Genomic DNA, 21,131 nt, shown 5'->3' on the forward strand with positions numbered 1-21,131 from the left:
CACATAGTAAGTGCTTAATGAATACCATCATCATTATTATTATTATCTGTGCCTCAGTTCCCTCATCTGTAAAATGGGGATGAAGATTGTGAGCCCCCCCCGTGGGACAACCCGATCACCTGGTAACCTCCCCAGCGCTTAGAACAGTGCTTGGCACATAGTAAGCGCTTAATGAATACCATTATTTATTATTATTAATATGTGTGCCTCAGTTCCCTCATCTGTAAAATGGGGATGAAGGCTGTGAACTCCCTGCCTGGGACAACCCGATCACTTTGTAACTTCCCCAGCGCTTAGAACACTGCTTGGCACTCATTCATTCAATCGTATTTATTGAGCGCTTACTGTGTGCGGAGCACTGTACTAAGCGCTTGGGAAGTACAGCATATAGTAAGTGCTTAACAAATACCATTGTTATTATTCATTCATTCATTCCATCGTATTTATTGAGCGCTTCCTGTGTGCAGAGCACTGTACTAAGCGTATGGGAAGCACAGCATGTAGTAAGCGCTTAACAAATGCCATTATTATTATTATTCATTCATTCATTCAATCGTATTTATTGAGCGCTTCCTGTGTGCGGAGCACTGTACTCAGCGCATGGGAAGTACAGCATATAGTAAGCGCTTAACAAATACCGTTATTATTGTTATTCATTCATTCATTCCATCGTATTTATTGAGCGCTTCCTGTGTGCAGAGCACTGTACTAAGCGTATGGGAAGTACAGCATATAGTAAGCGCTTAACGAATACCATTATTATTATTATTATTCATTCATTCATTCCATCGTATTTATTGAGCGCTTCCTGTGTGCGGAGCACTGTACTAAGCGCATGGGAAGTACAGCATATAGTAAGCGCTTAACAAATACCATTATTATTATTATTCATTCATTCAATCGTATTTATTGAGCGCTTCCTGTGTGCAGAGCACTGGGCGAAGCGCTTGGGAAGTCCAATCAATCAATCGTATTTATTGAGCGCTTCCTGTGTGCGGAGCACTGTACTATGCGCTTGGGAAGTACAGCATATAGTAAGCGCTTAACAAATACCACTGTTATTATTATTCATTAATTCATTCAATCGTATTTATTGAGCACTTCCCGTGTGCAGGGAACTGTACTAAGCGCCTGGGAAGCACACGGTCTAATATGTGAGCCCACTGTTGGGTAGGGACCGTCTCTATATGTTGCCAACTTGTACTTCCCAAGCGCTTAGTACAGTGCTCTGCCCAGGGTAAGCACTCAATAAATACGATTGATTGATTGATTGCAGAGCACTGTACTAAGCGCTTGGGAAGTCCAAGTTGGCAACATATAGAGACAGCCCCTACCCAACAGTGGGCTCACAAGGTGGCAACATATTAGGGAAGCAGCGTGGCTCAGTGGAAAAGAGCCCGGGCTTTGGAGTCAGAGGTCACAGGTTCAAATCCCGCCTCTGCCGCTTATAATAATAATAATGATGGCATTTGTTAAGCGCTTACTATGTGCAAAGCACTGTTCTAAGCACTGGGGGGGGATACAGTGTGATCAAGTTGTCCCACGTGGGGCTCACAGTCTTCATCCCCATTTACAGCGCTTAGAACAGTGCTTTGCACATAGTAAGCGCTTAATAAATGCCATTAAAAAAAAAACATATAGAGACGGTCCCTACCCAACAACGGGCTCACGGTCTAATATTATTATTATAAGGCCCTGCTGAGAGCTCACCTCCTCCAGGAGGCCTTCCCAGACTGCTCCCCTTCCTTCCTCTCCCCCTCGTCCCCCTCTCCATCCCCCCTTACCTCCTTCCCTTCCCCACAGCGCCTGTATATATGTATATATGTTTGTGCATATTTATTACTCTATTTATTTATTTTACTTGTACCTATCTATTCTATTTATTTTATTTTGTTAGTATGTTCGGTTTTGTTCTCCGACTCCCCCTTTTAGACTGTGAGCCCACTGTTGGGCAGGGACTGTCTCTATATGTTGCCAACTTGCACTTCCCAAGCGCTTAGTCCAGTGCTCTGCACATAGTAAGCGCTCAATAAATACGATTGATGATGATCAATCAATCAATCAATCAATCGTATTTATTGAGCGCTTCCTATGTGCAGAGCACTGGACTAAGCGATGATGATGATGTGGCTCGGTGGAAAGAGCCGGGGCTTTGGAGTCGGAGGTCATGGGTTCGAATCCCGCCTACACCCCAAGTCTGCTGTGTGACCTTGGGCAAGTCACTTAACTTCTCTGAGCCTCAGTTCCCTCATCTGTAAAAAGGGGGATTTAGACTGGGAGCCCCACGTGGGACAACTTGATCACATTGTATCCCCCCCAGCGCTTAGAACAGTGCTTTGCACATAGTAAGCCCTTAACAAATGCCATTATTATTATTATTGTTCCTCCTAGAGGCCCCGCCCCCCCCTCGGGCGGGGTTGCGCCCAAACCGGAAGAGGCCGAGCGGAAGTGCCTCGCGCCGCCTCAGCCCGCCGGAAGCGGCCCTCCCCTCTTCTTTTCCCCCCGTCTACGTCACTTCCGGGAGGGAGCGCGCCTGTCGGCCCTACGTCACTTCCTGTAGAGGGGCCGTTGGGGCGCACGTCACTTCCGGGAGGGAAAGCCGTTGGGTCGCACGTCACTTCCGGGAGGGAAGCCGTTAGGGCGCACGTCACTTCCGGGAGGGAGAGCGAGCCGTTAGGCCTCGGGCGGAGCGCGACGCCCTGACGAGGTGAGGCGGCCGGGGCCGACCGACCGACCGATGGACGGACCGACTGACCGACCGACCGACCGACCGACCGATGGACGGACTGACGGACGGGAAGCCCGGGAAGGAGGCTGAGGAAATGCGCGGGAAAGGCGGGAAATGCGCGGGAAAGGCGCACCAGGCCGCACCCGCCTGAGGAGAAACAGACAAATAATCCCCCCCCCCCCGCCCCACCATCATCATCATCGCATTTGTTAATAGTAATAATAATAATGATTATTTGGTAAGCGCTTATTATGTGCCAAGCACTGTTCTAAGCGCTAGGATCGATACAGGGCGATGAGGCGGCCCCACGTGTGGGGCCCACAGTCTTCATCCCCATTTTACAGAGGAGGGAACTGAGGCCCAGTTGGTAATAATAATGATGATGGTGTTTATTAAGCGCTTACTATGTGCCAAGCACTGTTCTAAGCGCTGGGATCGATACGAGGTGATGAGGTTGTCCCACAGCCTTCATCCCCATTTTACAGATGAGGGAAACTGAGGCCCAGATAATAAGGATGGTATGTAGTAAGCGCTTGTTGTTTGCCAATCACTGCTCTAAACGCTGGGGAGATGACAAGGTTGTCCCACGTGGGGCCCACAGTCTTCATTCTCATTTTGCAGATGAGGGAACTGAGGCCTAGATGATCATAATAATGATGACGGTATTAATTAAGCGCTTACTATGTGCCAAGCACTGTTCTAAGCGCTAGAATAGATACAAGGTGATGAGGCGGTCCCACCTGTGGGGCCCACAGTCTTCATCCCCATTTTGCAGAGGAGGGAACTGAGGCCCAGATAATACTAAGGATGGTATGTAGTAAGCGCTTGTTGTGTGCCAATCACTGCTCTAAACGCTGGGGAGATGACAAGGTTGTCCCACGTGGGGCTCACAGTCTTCATCCCCGTTTTGCAGATGAGGGAACTGAGGCCTGGATGATAATAATAATGATGATGGTATTTGTTAAGCGCTTACTATGTGCCAAGCACTGTCCTAAGCGCCGGGATCGATACAGGGTGATGAGGTGGCCCCACGTGTGGGGCCCACAGTCTTCCATTTTGCAGATGAGGGAACTGAGGCCCAGATGATAATAATAATGATGGTGGTATTAAGCGCTTACTATGTGCCAAGCACTGTTTCAAGCGCAGGGATCGATACAAGGTGATGAGGTTGTCCCACAGTCTTCATCCCCATTTTACAGATGAGGGAACTGAGGCCCAGATAATACTAAGGATGGTATGTAGTAAGCGCTTATTGCGTGCCAATCACTGCGCTAAACGCTGGGGAGATTACAAGGTTGTCCCACGTGGGGCTCACAGTCTTCGTCCCCATTTTGCAGATGAGGGAACTGAGGCCTGGATGATGATAATAATAACGATGGTATTAAGTGCTTACTATGTGCCAAGCACTGTTCTAAGCGCCGGGATCGATACAAGGTGATGAGGCGGTCCCACGTGTGGGGCCCACAGTCTTCATCCCCATTTTGCAGCTGAGGGAACTGAGGCCTCGATGATGATAATAATGATGATGGTATTAATTAAGCGCTTACTATGTGCCAAGCACTGTTCTAAGCGCTAGGATCGATACGAGGTGATGAGGCGGCCCCACGTGTGGGGCCCACAGTCTTCATCCCCATTTTGCAGAGGAGGGAACTGAGGCCCAGATAATAATAAGGATGGTATGTAGTAAGCGCTTGTTGTGTGCCAATCACTGCTCTAAACGCTGGGGAGATTACAAGGTGGTCCCACGTGGGGCTCACAGTCTTCATCCCCATTTTGCAGATGAGGGAACTGAGGCCCGGATGATCATAATAATGATGATGGTATTAAGTGCTTACTATGTGCCAAGCACTGTTCTGAGCGCTAGGATCGATACAAGGTGATGAGGCTGTCCCACGTGTGGGGCCCACAGTCTTCATCCCCGTTTTATAGATGAGGGAAATGAGTCCCAGATAATAATAAGGATGGTATGTAGTAAGCGCTTATTGTGTGCCAATCACTGCTCTAAACGCTGGGGAGATTACAAGGTTGTCCCACGTGGGGCTCACAGTCTTCATCCCCGTTTTGCAGATGAGGGAACTGAGGCCCAGATGATAATAACAATGATGATGGTATTAATTAAGTGCTTACTATGTGCCAAGCACTGTTCTAAGCGCTGGGATCGATACAAGGTGATGAGGTTGTCCCACGTGTGGGGCCCACAGTCTTCATCTCCATTTTACAGATGAGGGAACTGAGGCCCAGATAATAATAGTGATGGTATGTAGTAAGCATTTACTATGTGCCAAGCACTGTTCTAAACACTGGGGAGATTACAAGGTTGTCCCACGTGGGGCTCACAGTCTTCATCCCCATTTTGCAGCTGAGGGAACTGAGGCCCAGGTGATAATAATAAAGATGATGGTATTTTATTAAGCACTTACTATGTGCCAAGCACTGTTCTAAGCGCTACGATAGATAAAAGGTGATCAGGCTGTCCCACGTCAGGCTCACAGTCTTCATTCTCATGAGGGAACTGAGGCACAGAGAATAATAATAATGATGGTATTTATTAAGCGCTTACTATGTGCAAAGCACTGTTCTAAGCCCTGGGGAGGTTACAAGGTGATCAGGCTATCCCACGTGGGGCTCACAGTCTTTATTCCCATTTTACAGATGAGGGAACTGAGGCACAGATAATAATAATAATAATGGTATTTATTAAGCGCTTACTATGTGCCAAGCACTGTTCTAAGCATTGGGGAGGTTACAGGGTGATCAGGTTGTCCCACGGGGGGCTCACAGATTTCACCCCTATTTTCCAGATGAGGAAACTGAGGCACAGAGAAGTGACTTGCCCAAAGTCGCCCAGCTGACAAGTGGCGGAGCTGGGATTTGAACCCATGACCTCCGACTCCCAAGCCCGGGCTCTTTCCTCTAAGCCACGCTGCCTCTCAATTACTCAAGCCCTTACTATGTGCTAAGCACTGTTGTAAGCACTGGGGAGGATACAAGGTGATCAGGTTGTCCCACGGGGGGCTCACAGTCTTAATCCCCATTTTACAGATGAGGGAACTGAGGCACAGAGAAGCGAAGTGACTTGCCCAAAGTCACCCAGCTGACAAGGGGCAGGGTCAGGATTTGAACCCATGGCCTCGGACTCCAAAGCCCGGGCTCTTTCCACTGGGCCACGCTGCTTCTCTAAGCGAAGCAGCGTGGCTCAGTGGCAAGAGCCCGGGCTGGGGAGTCTGAGGTTGTGATGAGTTCTAATCCTGCCTCCGCCACTAGTCAGCTGGGTGATTTAGGGCAAGTCGCTTCTCTGGGCCTCAGTTCCCTCATCTGTAAAATGGGGGTGAAGGCTGTGAGCCCCGCGTGGGGCAACCTGATCACCTTGTATCTACCCTAGCGCTTAGAACAGTGCTTGGCACATAGTAAGCACTTAGCAAATGCCATCATTATTATTATTATTATTATTCTCTGGTCCCTCATCTGTAAAATGGGGATGAAGACTGGGGCAACCTGTTCACCTGGTACCCCCTTCCCCCAGTGTTTGGCACATAGTAAGTGCTTAACAAACACCATTATTATTATTATTAAGCACTTCCTACATGCCGTGGCTCAGTGGAAAAGTGCCCGGGCTTTGGAGTCAGGGGTCATGGGTTCAAATCCCGGCTCCACCACTTGTCAATCAATCATATTTCTTGAGCGCTTACTGTGTGCAGAGCACTGTACTAAGCGCTTGGGAAGTACAAGTTGGCAACACATAGAGACAGTCCCTACCCAACAGTGGGCTCTGTGTGACTTTGGGCAAGTCACTTCTCTTCTCTGGGCCTCAGTGACCTCCTCTGTAAAATGGGGATTAAGACTGTGAGCCCCGCAGTGGGACAACCCAATCACCGTGCAACCTCCCCGCCGCTTCAGAACAGTGCTTTGCGTATAGTAAGCGCTTAATAAATGCCATCATTATTATTATTATTATATTAAGTGCTTAGCAAATACCATGCTTATTATAATTACGCGCTTACTACGTGCCAAGCACTGCTGGAGGGGGGACACAAGGTAATCAGGTTGTCCCACGTGGGGCTCACAGTCTTAATCCCCATTTTACAGAGGAGGTCACTGAGGCCCAGAGAAGTGACTTGCCCAAACTTCTGACTTTTCCCTCCCCCGCTCAGCTCACCCCGGGCCCGGAGGCTGACCTTTGACCTGAGGCAAAGTCCCAGCTTGCCGCCCTTTCAACCCCTCCTTTACTTATTTCTTACTATTAATAATTATAATTATTATGATTGTCTTCCCCCTCCATTCATTCATTCGCTTGTACTTCTTGAGCGCTTACTGCGTGCAGAGCACTGGACTAAGCGCTTGCACTGTGAGCTCGTTGTGGGCAGGGATCATCGCTGTTGCTGTATTGTAATAACGACTGCATTTGTTAAGCGCTCACTATGTGTCAAGCGCTGGGAGGGGATACAAGGTAATCAGGTTGTCCCAAATGGGTCTTAGGTTTAATCCCCATTTTATAATAATAATAATAATTATCGTATTTGTTAGGCGCTCACTATGTGCCAAGCACTGTTCTAAGCGCTGGTGGGGATACAAGGCGATCAGATTCTCCCATGTGGGGCTCATGGTCTTAATCCCCGTTTTATAATATATTTATAATAATATATAATAATATATTAAATATATAATATAATAATATATATAATATATAAAATATAATATATAATAATATATTTTATAATATATTTATTACTCTATTTATTTATGTATTTATTTTACTTGTACCTATCTATTCTATTTATTTTATTTTGTTAGTATGTTTGGTTTTGTTCTCTGTCTCCCCCTTTTAGACTGTGAGCCCACTGTTGGGTAGGGACTGTCTCTAGATGTTGCCAATTTGTGCTTCCCAAGTGCTTAGTACAGTTCTCTGCACATAGTAAGCGCTCAATAAATACGATTGATTGATTGATTGATAATAATAATAATAATAATGGTATTTGTTTAGCGCTTACTATGTGCCAAGCACTGTTCTAAGCGCTGGGGGGGATACAACATAATCAGGTTGCCCCACATGGGGCTCCCAGTCTTCATCCCCATTTTATAATAATAATAATTATGGTATTAAGTGCTTACTATGTGCTAAGCACTGTTCTAATCGCTGGGGAGGGGGGGGGTACCAGGTGAACAGGTTTCCCCACGTGGGGCTTCCAGACTTCATCCCCATTTTACAGATGGGGGACCAGAGAATAATAATAATAATGATAAAGATGACACTGTTCTAAGCGCTGGGGTAGATCCAAGGTAATGAGGTTGTCCCACGTGGGGCTCACAGTCTCAATCCCCATTTTAGAGAGGAGGTCACTGAGGCACAGAGAAGTGAAGTGACTTGCCCAAAGCCACACAGCTGATCAGTGGCGGAGTGGGGATTAGAACCTACAACCTCCGACTCCCAAACCCGGGCTCTTTCCTCTAAGCCACGCTGCCTCTCCCCCAAGCGCTTAGTACAGTGCTCTGCACACAGTAAGCTCTCAGTAAATATTACTGAATGAATGAATATTTGTAGTATTAGAGAAAGCAGCGCGACAGTGGCAAGAGCACGGGTTTGGGAGTCAGAGGTCTTGGGTTCTAATCGCACTTGCCCGCTGTGTGACCTTGGGTGAGCCACTTGCCTGTGCCTCAGTTACCTCATCTGTAAAATGGGGATTAAGACTGTGAGCCCCATGCGGGACAACCTGATTACCTTTGTGTCTACCCCAGTGCTTAGGGCAGTGCTTGGCATATAGTAAGCGCTTAACACATGTCATAATTATTGTTATTATTACTATTATTATTGATGTTTGTCTCCTTGGTGCCCCCCTGCAGAGTGTAAGCTCTTTGTGGGTGTTTAGTACAGTTCTCTGTCTCCCCGTTTTAGACTGTGAGCCCACTGTTGGGTAGGGACTGTCTCTATATGTTGCCAATTTGTACTTCCCAAGTGCTTAGTACAGTGCTCTGCACATAGTAAGCGCTCAATAAATACGATTGATGATGATGATGCTCTGTAACTGGTAAATCCTCAATAAATACAACTGAATGAATACAATATAACAGTAAAATGACTCATTCCCTGCCCCTCTGAGCTGTAAACTTGTGTGGGCAGAAAACCCATCTGCTAATTTTATTGGATTGTGTATGCTTCCAAGCACTTAGTATTCATTCAGTCATATTTATTAAGCGCTTACTGTGTGCAGAGCACCGTACTAAGCGCTTGGGAGAGAACAGCACAACAATAAATGGGCACATTCCCTGCCCATAGCAAGCTTACAAATTTTACTCTTCGCCGTGCTTAGTATAGTGCTGTGGGTATAGTAAGCGCTTAGTATTTGAGTACTTACTATACTAAGCTCTTAGGAGACATATAACAGACACATTCCCTGCTCACGACAAGTTTACAGTCTAGAGGAGGAGGTAGACATTAATATAAATAAGTAAATTATGGATATAGATAATTAAATTGGCCTGATTTAATTTAACAGCCGGGGGGAGAGCTAATGATTAATTGCTGTTTGTTTCCTATTAGGACTGTCCCGTGTCCGGTAAATAGAAGCTAAGCGAACTTCAACCCACCGACCCCCTGTGAGGTAGGCCAAACAAGAGCATTAATAATAACAATAACGATGATGGCATTTGTTAAGCGCCTACTGTGTGCCAAGCACTTTTCTAAGCGCTGGATAATGATGGTATTTGTTAAGTGCTTAACTATGTGCCAGGCACTGTACTAAGCGCTGGGGTTGATACGAGCAAATCAGGTTGGACACAGTCCCTGTCCCCTGTAGGGCTCACGGTCTCAATCCCCATTTTACAGATGAGGTGACTGCAATTTTTTTTTCTTATTGAAAAAATTAGAAATTCTGGAATGCGGAATAAAAAGCCTCCTGTAAAAAATGTTTTTCTGAATGATGAATGAATGAGGCCCAGAGAAGTGAAGTGACTTACCCAAGGTCACGCAGCAGACAAGTGGCCAAACTGGGATTAGAACCCATGACCTTCTGACTCCCAGGCCAGGGCTCTCAGTGGAAAGAGCTTGGGCTTTGGAGTCAGAGGTCATGGGTTCAAATCCTGGCTCCGCCAGTTGTCAGCTGTGTGACTTTGGGCAAGTCACTTAACTTCTCTGTGCCTCAGTTACCTCATCTGTAAAATGGGGATTAAGACTGTGAGCCCCTGATGGGACAACCTGATCACCTTGTTACCTCCCCAGCGCTTAGAACAGTGCTTTGCACATAGTAAGCGCCTAATAAATACCGTCATCATCATCATCATCACTACGCCATGCTGCTTCTCATTGTCTCCTGAAAACCAGCTTGGGTCAGGGATGGGGTGGCCAACCCATTTGTTCGGTGTCTACCTATCCCAGCGCTTAGTACATTGCTCAGAATGTATTAAGTGCCCAGTAAATGCCACAATTAATTATCAGGTGGCTTTGTGAGCTGTTTGTTTTGAATTGCTGATTTCATCCTGTCATTCGTCCCTCCAACCCCTTCATTATATTCTTCCCGATGCTTAATTGAGTGCTTCACTCATTGTAAAACGGTAATTTTACTAATTGAGAAGAAAAGCAGCATTGGTGAGGTAGGGTTTACTTTTTTTGTTTGTTTTTAGGGGCTTTTTTTTTTAGGTGCTAAGCTCTTACTATGAGTCAGGCGCACTACACAAAGCACTGGGGTAGGTGATAATAACGGTATTAAGTGATTACTAAGCGTAAAGCACTGTTCCAAGCACTGGGGTAGATACAAGGTAATCGGGTTGGACACACAGTCCATATCCCACGGTTGTAAACACCATTTTGCAGATGAGGGAACTGAGGCACAGAGAAAGCGAAATGGCTCGCCCAGGGTCGCACAGCAGGCAAATTGTGGGGGGGGGGGCTGGAATTAGAACCCAGGTCCTGATTCCCAGGCTCTAACCGTGGGACCAATTGAGAAGAAAAATATGCCATTGCTGGGAATAAGTTTACTCGCTCACCTCCTTCGAAACTGTTAAGCAGGAACCCTATCCTCTATAAAAGAGCAGATACAGCTAATTGGTGGGGCATTCTGCTAATTTGGTGATTTTTGTCATCTGTGTGGGCTACTGAGTTGTTTTTTTTCCCCCACAGTTGAGATTTCTAATCCCTATTGGGGCTAAATTTAACACGGTGAATTTGGAGATGAAGGATTTGATGGCATTTTGCCCCTGAGCACCCCTTAACCTCGCTCTACTATTTCTAGAAGACAGATTTCAATTGAGGGTTAAAATAAAAATGTTAACTTAGTCCCCATTCTCCATCTAAGGTTAACTCAGCTCCCAGATGGGAAAATTCAAGGAAGATTCCCTCCCTGCCCCCACCCATAGACTTCAGGTTTTTCTTATTGAAAAAAATTAGAAATTCTGGAATGCGGAATAAAAAGCCTCCTGTAAAAAAATGTTTTTCTAAATGATGAATGAAATTTTTTTTACATTGTTTACCAGTGACCTTACTTTCCTTTGAGCTACTTTTAAAAAAAATATTAATTTCTTTAGGATTTAGACTGCTAACTTTATGGAGGAGACTTCTGTATCCTGAACTGCAAAAATCTTGACCTTGTTTTCTTTCTTATGAAATGTTAAGTGCTTACCGTGTACCAGGCACTTTACTAAGTGCTTGGGTAATAATAATGATGGTATTTAAGTGCTTAGCTTAGATGGTATTCAGTGCTTAGAACAGTGCTCTGCACATAGTAAGCGCTTAACAAATGCCAACATTATTGTTGTTATTATTATTATTATTATTATTATTATTATTATTATTTAAGTGCTTACTATCTGCCAAGCACTGTTCTAAACTCCTGGGGTTGAGAAGCAGCATGGCTTAGTGGAAAGAGCCCGGGCTTGGGAGTCAGAGGTAGTGGGTTCTAATGCCGCCTCGGCCACTTGTCAGCTGTGTGACTTTGGGCAAATCACTTAACTGTTCTATGCCTCAGTTACTTTATCTGTCAAATGGGGATTAAGACTGTGAGCCCCATGTGGGACAACCTGATTGCCTTGTATCTACCCCAGTGCTTACAGCAGTGCTTGGCACCTAGTAAGTGCTTAATAAATACCATCATCATTATTATTATTACTACAAGGTGGGTTGTCCCACGTGGGGCTCACAGTCTTAATCCCCATTTTCCAGATGAGGTAACTGAAGCCCAGAAGATTGAAATGACTTGCCCAAGGTCACACAACGGACGAGTGGCAGAGCTGGGATTAGAACCCAGGTCCTTGAGACTCACGGCCCCGGGCTGTAGCCACTGGCCCTGCTGCTTCTCTGTTTCTGTTCGCTGCTTTTATTGCCAAAACACCTTACCTGAGTGATTTTAATTTGTTCTCCACAACGGCCTTGTGCGATCAGGTTCAGGGATTATTATCCTAAGGCCCCTGCCTGTGTATTCCAGTCATCCCTCTAGGCTCTAAACTCATTGTGAGTGGGGAATATGTCTGTTATATCACTGTATAGACGTGTCCCAAGTGCATGGTACAGTGCTCTGTACATCATCATCATCATCAATTGTATTTATTGAGCGCTTACTGTGTGCAGAGCACTGTACTAAGCACTTGGGAAGTACAAGTTGGCAACATATAGAGACGGTCCCTACCCAACAGTGGGCTCACAGTCTAAAAGGTAAATCCTCGATAAATACCATTGATTGATTGACCTCTCCCCCTCTTTATTATAAACTCACACACGGTGAGCGCTCAGTAGCTACGAATGACTTCTCCGTGCCTCAGTTCCCTCTAGACTGTAAGCCTGTTGTGGGCAGGAATGTGTCTGTTCATTGTTATAGCATGGTCTCCCAAGCGCTTAGTGCAGTGCTCGATAAACACCACTGATTAATTGATTGATCTCTCCTCCTCTGTTACATTGTACCCTCCCAAGCACTTAGTATAGTGCTTTGCACACAGTAAGAGCTCAGTAAATACGATTAAATGACTGACAGGTACGAATGACCTATGCTTAATGAGTCGGCTACCCCCTTTGGGAAAGGGGCCAGGCCAGTGCCACCACCTCACGTAGCACAATTGTTGCCATGAATAGCCCCTCAATCAATTGTATTTTCTGAGTGCTTACTATTCATTCATTCATTCAATCGTATTCATTGAGTGCTTACTGTGTGCAGAGCACTGTACTAAGCGCTTGGGAAGTACGAGTTGGCAACATATAGAGACAGTCCCTACCCAACAACGGGCTTATGGTGTAGAAGGGAGAGACAGACAACAAAACAAAACATGTGGACAGGTGTCAAGTCGTCAGAACAAATCGAATTAAAGCTAAATAAATGCACATCATTAACAAAAGAAATAGAATAGTAAATATGTACAAGTAAAATAAATAGAGTGATAAGTCAGTACAAACATATATACAGGTGCTGTGGGGAGGGGAAGGAGGAGAGGAAAAGGGGGGCTCAGTGTGGGAAGGCCTCCTGGAGGAGGTGAGCTCTCAGTAGGGCTTTGAAGGGAGGAAGAGAGCTAGTTTGGAGATTCATTCATTCATTCAATTGTATTTATTGAGCACCTACTGTGTGCAGAGCACTGCACTAAGCGCTTGGGAAGTACAAGTCGGCAACACATAATGGCATTTGTTAAGCGCTTACTATGTGCAGAGCACTGTTCTAAGCGCTGGGGGTGGATACCAGGTGATCAAGTTGTCCCATGTGGGGCTCCCAGTCTTAATCCCCATTTGACAGATGAGGTAACTGAGGCTCAGAGAAGTTAAGTGACTTGCCCAAGGTCACACAGCGGACATGTGGCGGAGCCGGGATTCGAACCCATTACCTCCGACTCCAAAGCCCGGGCTCTTTCATGCGGAGCACTTTACTGAGCGCTTGGGAGAAGGACAGCAGAACGGAGTCAAGGGAGTTTGGAAACCGGCAGGCGGCCCACCCAGAGAAGCCACCCCCAAACCTTTTGGGGACCCCAGGCTAGCGGATGGGGGGCAGTTCCATGGTCAGACAGAGGAAGCTGGAACCCATTGCTCGATTTCTGCCCCGTTCCCTCGGGGCATTGGTTTTGACCTTAGTGGCCTAAGTTAGGCCCTTACTATGTGCCGGACACTGTACTAAGGGGTAGATGCGAGCACATTGGGTTGGGCGCAGTCTTAAACCCCGTTTTCCAGATGAGGGAACGGAGGCCCAGAGAGGAGAAGTGGCTTGCTCAAGGTCACACAGCAGACGAGTGGCCGAGCGGAGATTAGAACCCAGATCCTTCTGACGCCCGGGCTCTTTCCACCAGGCCACGTATTGTACGTGCACATGGGTTTGTAATTACCGTTGGAGTCAGGCTCAAGTATCCGGGGACTCTCAAATTTCCAAGAGATCCAAGATTACCATTTTGTGTGCCAGTTTAACCATACGTAACGGATATTCTGTCCTTAAGGCCTAAAATAAATTTTTGATTGGGTAAGAAAGTACGGATCGTATATTGCAGTTCTCCCCCAAATTTATTTTGCCTCTTGTTGGAGGTAGAAACTAGTTTGGTTTTTCCCCGGAAATTGGTCACACCCAGGACTGTAAGCTCGTTGTGGGGAGGGACTGTGTATGTTTATTGTCATATTATACTCTCCCAAGTGCTTAGTACAGTGCCCGCACAAAGTAAGCCCTCAATAAATATGATTGAATGAACGACAGTGTCACACTCTCACCTAGAGAATGCAAAAGTCCAGCAGTGCTAGGTTTTTAAAGTTGCACCCAACTGCCATTCCAATAATAATGGTACGTTAAGCACTTTCTATGTACTAAGCACCGTTTCGAGCACTGGGGTGATAAAGGTTAATCAGGTTGGACACAGCCCCCGTCCCACATGGGGTTCACACTCTTAATCCCCATTTTACAGATGAGGGAACTGAGGCCCCGAGGTGCCCGAGGTCACACAAGCAGACTTGTGGCAGAGCCAGGATTAGAACCCAGATCTTTCTAACTTCAGGGCCTATAGTAGATTTGAAACTGTAAGGAAAGTTTATGGGCAGTGCACGTCGATCACGGGCCATGAGTCCCGTGTGGAACAGAGACTGTGTCTAACCTGATGGGCTTGTGTCCATTTCGGCACTTCAGTACAGTGCCAGATACATAGTATGTGCTTAACAAAGCCTGTTTTTAAAAAAAAAAAGTGGGGGAGAGGGGGGCGGGCAGTACATTGTGTCCTTGTGGTTTCCTCGTACAGAATGGTGCCCATCCCTGCCAGGAAAATGACTATTCAGATGCCCAGCTGAAGCCAGTCTAAATATAGCCCTTGCAAGAAGAGTTTAGTGTCAGTAGCTGTGCAGTTCAATCAGTCAATCCCCATGGTATTTATTGAGCGCTTACCATGTGCAGAGCACCGTACTGAGCGCATGGGAGCAGAGTTAGCTGACGTGTTTCCCCACACATAGCGTGCTTACAGCCTAGAGGACGGTAAAATCCGTCTGTGGCCCAGAGAAGTGAGGGACTTGCCTGAGGTCACACGGCAGACAAGTGGCGGAGCCGGGATAAGAACCCATGCCCTTCTCATCTGGGACTTTTGAGCATTGGATTTTCGCCCCATCCCTCAGCACTTATTCATTCAGTCATATTTATTGAGTGCTTACTGTGTGCAGAGCACTGTACTGAGCGCTTGGGAAGTACAAGTTGGCAACATCTAGAGACGGTCCCTGCCCAACAGCGGGCTCACAGTCTAGAAGGGGGAGACAGAGAACAAAACAGTAACAAAATAAAATAAATAGAATAGTAAATACGTACAAGTAAAATAGAGTGATAAATCTGTACAAGCGTATGTACAGGTGCTGTGGGGAGGGGAAGGAGGTAGGGCCGGGGGGAAGGGGAGGGAGAGAGGAAGGAGGGGGTTCAGTGTGGGAGGGCCTCCTGGAGGAGGTGAGCTCTCAGTAGGGCTTTGAAGGGAGGAAGAGAGATGGTTTGGCGGATGTGCGGAGGGAGGGCATTCCGGGCCGGGGGGAGGACGGGGGCTGGGGGTCGACGGTGGGACAGGCGAGAACGAGGCCTAACAGTGAGGAGATTAGCGGCAGAGGAGCAGAGGGTGCGGGCTGGGCTGGAGAAGGAGAGAAGGGAGGTGAGGTAGGAGGGGGCGAGGGGATGGACAGCCTTGAAGCCCAGGGTGAGGAGTTTTTGCTTGTTGCATAGGTTGACTGGTAGCCACTGGAGATTTTTGAGGAGGGGAGTAACATGCCCAGAGTGTTTCTGCACAAAGATGATTCAGGCAGTGGCATGAAGTATAGACTGAAGCGGGGAGAGACAGGAGGATGGGAGATCAGAGGGGAGGCTGATGCAGTCATCCAGTCGGGATAGGATGAGAGATTGAACCAGCAGGGTAGCGGTTTGGATGGAGAGGAAAGGGCGGATCTTGGCGATGTTGCGGAGCTGAGACCGGCAGGTTTTGGTGACGGATTGGATGTGAGGGGTGAACGAGAGAGCAGAGTCGAGGATGACACCAAGGTTGCGGGCTTGTGAGACGGGAAGGCTGGTAGAGAAGCAGCGTGGCTCAGTGAAAAGAGTACGGGCTTTGGAGTCAGAGGTCATGGGTTGGAATCCCGACTCCGCCACATACCTGCTGTGTGATCTTGGGCAAGTCACTTAACTTCTCTGGGCCTCAGTTCCCTCATCTGTAAAATGGGGATTAAGACTGTGAGCCCCACGTGGGACAACCTGATCACCCTGTATCCCCCCCAGCGCTTAGAACAGTGCTTTGCACATAGTAAGCGCTTAACAAATGCCAATTATTATTATCATTATTATTATTATTATTAATGGACACTTATGTACATCTCTTAAATTACTGATTCATTCAATCGTATTGAGCACTTACTGTGTGCAGTGCACTGTAGTAAGCGCTTGGGCTCATAATGGACACTTTTAGCTTGTTATAGGCAGGGTACGTCTGCTAATTCTGTTATATTGTCTTCCAAGTGCTTAGTACAGCATTCTGCACATAGTAAGTGCTCAATAAATACGATTGACTGATAGACTTGAGGAGCAGAGACACGTTAGAAATGTTTCTGACCCCACACAGATCCCTGGAGGAGGAATGGAAATTTGGAAACTGTATCGGAAACAAGCCATGATCCCACTCGGTCAAGGATCCTAGTGACCCTACCTGTCGTTCCCTCTGTCCCCCCCGAGGAGCCTGGAATGTGAGGTAGTCTATAATCCCGGTTCCGCCGCCTGCCCGCTCCATGACCTTGGGCAGGTCACTTCACTTCTGGGCCTCAGTTCCTTCATCTGTAAAATGGGGGTGAAGACTGAGCCCCATGCGGGACGGATTGGGTCCAACTTGATTAGCTTGCATCCACCCCAGCGCTCAGTACGGTGCCTGGCACGTAGTAAGCTTTTACCAAATATATTAGGGAGAGACGTTGGGGACTAGAAAGAGGGAATAAGAATAATATCCAACTAGTCAATCAGTACGACTGTTAGTCACGCAGTTGGGTCGCCAGCCCTGGTTTCATTTGAAAATAGCAAACGCTTCATCGTCGGGCCACTGACTCATTGTTAAAAAGGTATCTCTGCTCGAAGATGATTCCGTTTGCCCTCGTGCCTCAAAGCTTTTTCAGGATGACTGACACCCCCGATGCCCTCTCCAATTACGAGGAGATGTTTGCCAACCGGTTCTCCGAAGAAGATACAGAGTATCAAGAATACTTGAAACGCCCAGCGGAATCGCCTCCTATAATTGAAGAGTGGAACAGCAGAGCCGGCGGGAACCAAAGGCCCAGAGGCAACCGGTAATACCTCCCCCCACCCTGCATTTCTTTTTGTTCAGTCAGTCATATTTATTGAGCGCTTACTGTGTGCAGAGCACTGTAGTAAGCGCTTCGGAGAGTACACTACAACCATGTGTCCACTTCAATAAGTGATGACTAACTTGGGAAGTAAAGTCATTTCAGACGTTTGCTCATCCAGGCACCTCGTAATAATAATAATAATAATAATGGTATTTATTAAGCGCTTACTATGTGCAAAGCACTGTTCTAAGCGCTGGGGAGGTTACAAGGTGACCAGGTTGTCCCATGGGGGGCTCACAGTCTTCATCCCCATTTTCCAGATGAGGTAACTGAGGCACAGAGAAGTGAAGTGACTTGCCCAAAGTCACACAGCTGACAATTGGCGGAGCCGGGATTTGAACCCGCGACCTCTGACTCCAAAGCCCGGGCTCTTGCCACTGAGCCACGCTGCTCAGTAATCAGTTTGTCTTGTCTGGTTCTCCACACACAGGTGCCCAGGAATAATATTTTTTAAATGGTATTTGTTAAGCGCCTATTATTGCCAAACCCTGCCCAGGAATAATAATAATATTTTTTAAATGGTATTTGTTAAGCGTTTATTGTTGCCAAACCCTGTTCTAAGCAAGCTAATCTGGTTGGGAACTGTCCCGGTCCCACATGGGGCTCACGGGTTTTTCCAGATGAAGTGAAGTGACTTGCCCGAGGTCACACAGCACACAAGTGGAGGAGCTAGGATTAGAACCCAGGACCTTCCGACTCCCAAGCCCGGGCTGTAGCCACCAAGCCATGCTTTTGATGGACTTTTACTATCCGAGTCTTAACTTCAGAAATCGGCCTAAACTGGCGGAGGGAGCGAGGACCTGGATTCTAATCCTGTTGCTCCACCCCTTGCTTACTGAGTGACCTTGGGCAAGTCACTTTCTTCTCTGGGCTTTAGTTCCCTCCTCTGTTAAAAGAAGGGATTGTGGTTTTGCCACCAAACCATTTTTCATCATGGGTTTTTTTTTCTCTGCACTCCTGGTGTGCCGCCTAGTTGGTCTGTGTTTGTTTTATCTGTTAGTAAATATACACAGGGTCATTTCTAGGCTCAAATTTTTTTAATAGTTTTTAAGTGCTTACTATGTTTCAAGCACTGTTCTAAGCGATGGGTCATACTCATTCTCTGCTTAAATTGCAAGCCCCATGAGGGACAGGGACTGTGCCCAGCCTGATTACTTGGTAATCAATCAGTCGTATTGAGCGCTTACTGTGTGCAGAGCACTGTACTAAGCGCTTGGGAAGTCCAAGTTGGCAACATTTAGAGACGCTCCCTACCCAACAGTGGTCTCTCAGTCTAGAAGGGGGAGACAGACAACAAAACAAAACATATTAACAAAATAGAATAGATATGTACTTCAATGCTTAAAACATGACTGATACATAATCGGCACTTAATAAATACCATTGTTAATTATTATTACTCAAAGATGATCGATTCGGGTCAAGATATGTTACAAGTAAATCTGTTCTTGAATTCCATCCAAAGTTTGTTTTTTTCGATGACTCTTGGGAAAGATAGGAATAACTGTGGGTAGATATGAATAATCTACTGTCGAAAAAGTAATTGATTTTTCTGAGAAACCGGCTTCAGCCTAGTGCTCAAATTGAATGTTTTTCATCTGGGAATGCGTCTGTTACGTCGTGTTGTGCTTAGTACGGTGCTCTGTGCTCAGTAAGCGCTCGATACGTACGATTGATTGATTAAAGGAGTTCAGTGTTGTATTTATTCAGTGCTTACTGGATGCAGAACACGGTACCAAGGGCTTGGGAGAGCACAACACAACAGGCCCGTCCTCCTACCCCCAGTGAGCTTCCGGTCTAAACGGGGAGACAGGCGTTAAGGGAAAGAAATGGCAGCCGTGGACGGAAAGTGCTGGGGAGCTGGGGCCCGGGGGGATGAGTAAAGGGAGCGAGTCAGGGGGACGCGGAAGGGAGTGGGAGGAGAGGAAAGGAGAGGCCGACGTCATCGCCCGTGTCCTTTCGTCCTAGGTTGCCGGAAAACCGACCGTTCCGCGGTCGGGACAACAGGCGCGGCTGGGCCAGTGACAATCGACCGAACCAGTGGCAGGGCAGGCCCTGGGGCAACAACTACCAGCAGCACCACAGGCAGGAACCCTACTACCACCCCCACCCCCACCCCCATCCCCACCCCCACCCCCACCCCCACCAGTACGGCCACTACGGCTACAACCAGCGGCACCCCTACGGCTACTACTAACACCGCCGGCCGCCCAGCGTCTCCTCCGCCGCGGCAAAGCTTGTGGGCGTCTTCTGTTGGTTTTTCCTGTTCTGTACATAGTCTTGGTTGGGGGTGGGGGGTGGGCAGCTCAACCCGGGGTGGCCGGGACAGGTGCGAGGGGGCGGGGAACACGTCCGGCGGCCGGACCGGACCGTCCAACCTCCCCCTCCGGGCCATCGCCGTCGGGCAACTCCCCACGGGGGCTTTTACCTTTTGGGGGAGGGTTTGTTTTCTTTCCACATCCACTTCGTCACCAGGTGCGAGTCACAGGCGGCCGCGACCGGGTAGGAACCGGGGGAGAGGGTCGGCTCTCCCCCCACCGCCCCTCAGATTTGGGGCGGCGGTGATTTTCTCACATTTCAGCGGGTTTCCGCAGCCATCCCGTCCGACGTTTAACCCGGGTAGCCACAGGTAATCCGGACCTACCGCCCTCCGCTCGGTTCCGGCTCCGGAAACGGTAGCTCCTGCTGCCTGCCGACATTCCACCTTCCCAAGAATCAATTAGGGCTAGCCAGGATGAAGATGTGAAATCCGGATGCTGGGTTGTTTAGTGATGGAGATTTAAGTGTTTCTTCGTGGGTTCTGATCTGTTTCTTTGGCATAGGACATGGAGGGTCTGGGGGCATTTTCTTCTAAGAACACAAGACTTCCTGCTAACTTCAAAATGACAAAAGCCTGCTACAGAGGGGATCAAAGTTAGATGTAATGCCGTACAAGTTCTATCTCAGCCTCTGTTGTATGTTCTGACCTTCTTCCTTCTAGTATGTAAAATTTAATTCAGTATTTTGGCTTGTCCTCTATTTTTGTAGCGATGATAACTTAGATCTATTTTACGTTACTCATTTTATTCATCTACCCAGTAGCATAGACTGTTCTCTTTCAATAAACACAGTAGTCGCACGAGTTGTTTCCGACGGTCCTGTTTTCTCCGTTCCCGTGAAGCACGTTTCAGGGCCCTCAGACTGATGAGGATTTCTTGCGTTGGTCTTCCCCTTGTACCTGCCACTGCCCCCTTCCTTTCTCTTGTACTCCTCCATGCTTCCCTCCAGGAGTGCTCCTGAAGACTCTAACCACTCTCCCCTCCACATTTCTTCCCCCTTCACTCCTACTTCCCCCCACCTTCTTTCCATTTCGTTTCTTCCTCACCCTCTCACCGCCAGTGCTGTCCAGCAGCAGCTCCAATGCCCGGGATTTGATTTTTGGCCCGGGCCCGGGCGTCAGAAGGACCTGGGTTCTCATCCTGGCTTTGTTTGTCTGCTCCTGTGTGACCTTGGGTAAGTCACTTCACTTCTCTGGGCCTCAGTTTCCTCAATCTGTCCAATGGGGATGAAGACTGTGTGTTCCCCGTGGGACACGGACTGTATTTCAACGTGACCGGCTTGTGTCTGCCCCACCACTTGGTA

At 47.6% G+C, this 21,131-nt stretch overlaps 1 protein-coding gene across 1 annotated transcript; it reads left to right on the top strand.

Moving 5' to 3' along the window:
* The first annotated feature begins 2,652 nt into the window (after positions 1–2,652).
* Positions 2,653–20,629, top strand: RAMAC (RNA guanine-7 methyltransferase activating subunit). Its single transcript, XM_038767177.1, has 4 exons — positions 2,653–2,707; positions 9,264–9,324; positions 17,271–17,450; positions 19,479–20,629. Exons 3-4 carry the CDS (start codon positions 17,281–17,283, stop codon positions 19,705–19,707), a joined length of 399 nt encoding a protein of 132 aa, XP_038623105.1. The 5' UTR covers positions 2,653–2,707; positions 9,264–9,324; positions 17,271–17,280; the 3' UTR covers positions 19,708–20,629.
* The last annotated feature ends 502 nt before the right edge of the window (positions 20,630–21,131 follow it).

The sequence above is a fragment of the Tachyglossus aculeatus genome, chromosome 26, assembly GCF_015852505.1.
Source record: "Tachyglossus aculeatus isolate mTacAcu1 chromosome 26, mTacAcu1.pri, whole genome shotgun sequence".
In the NCBI taxonomy this organism is placed as follows: Eukaryota; Metazoa; Chordata; class Mammalia; order Monotremata; family Tachyglossidae; genus Tachyglossus; species Tachyglossus aculeatus.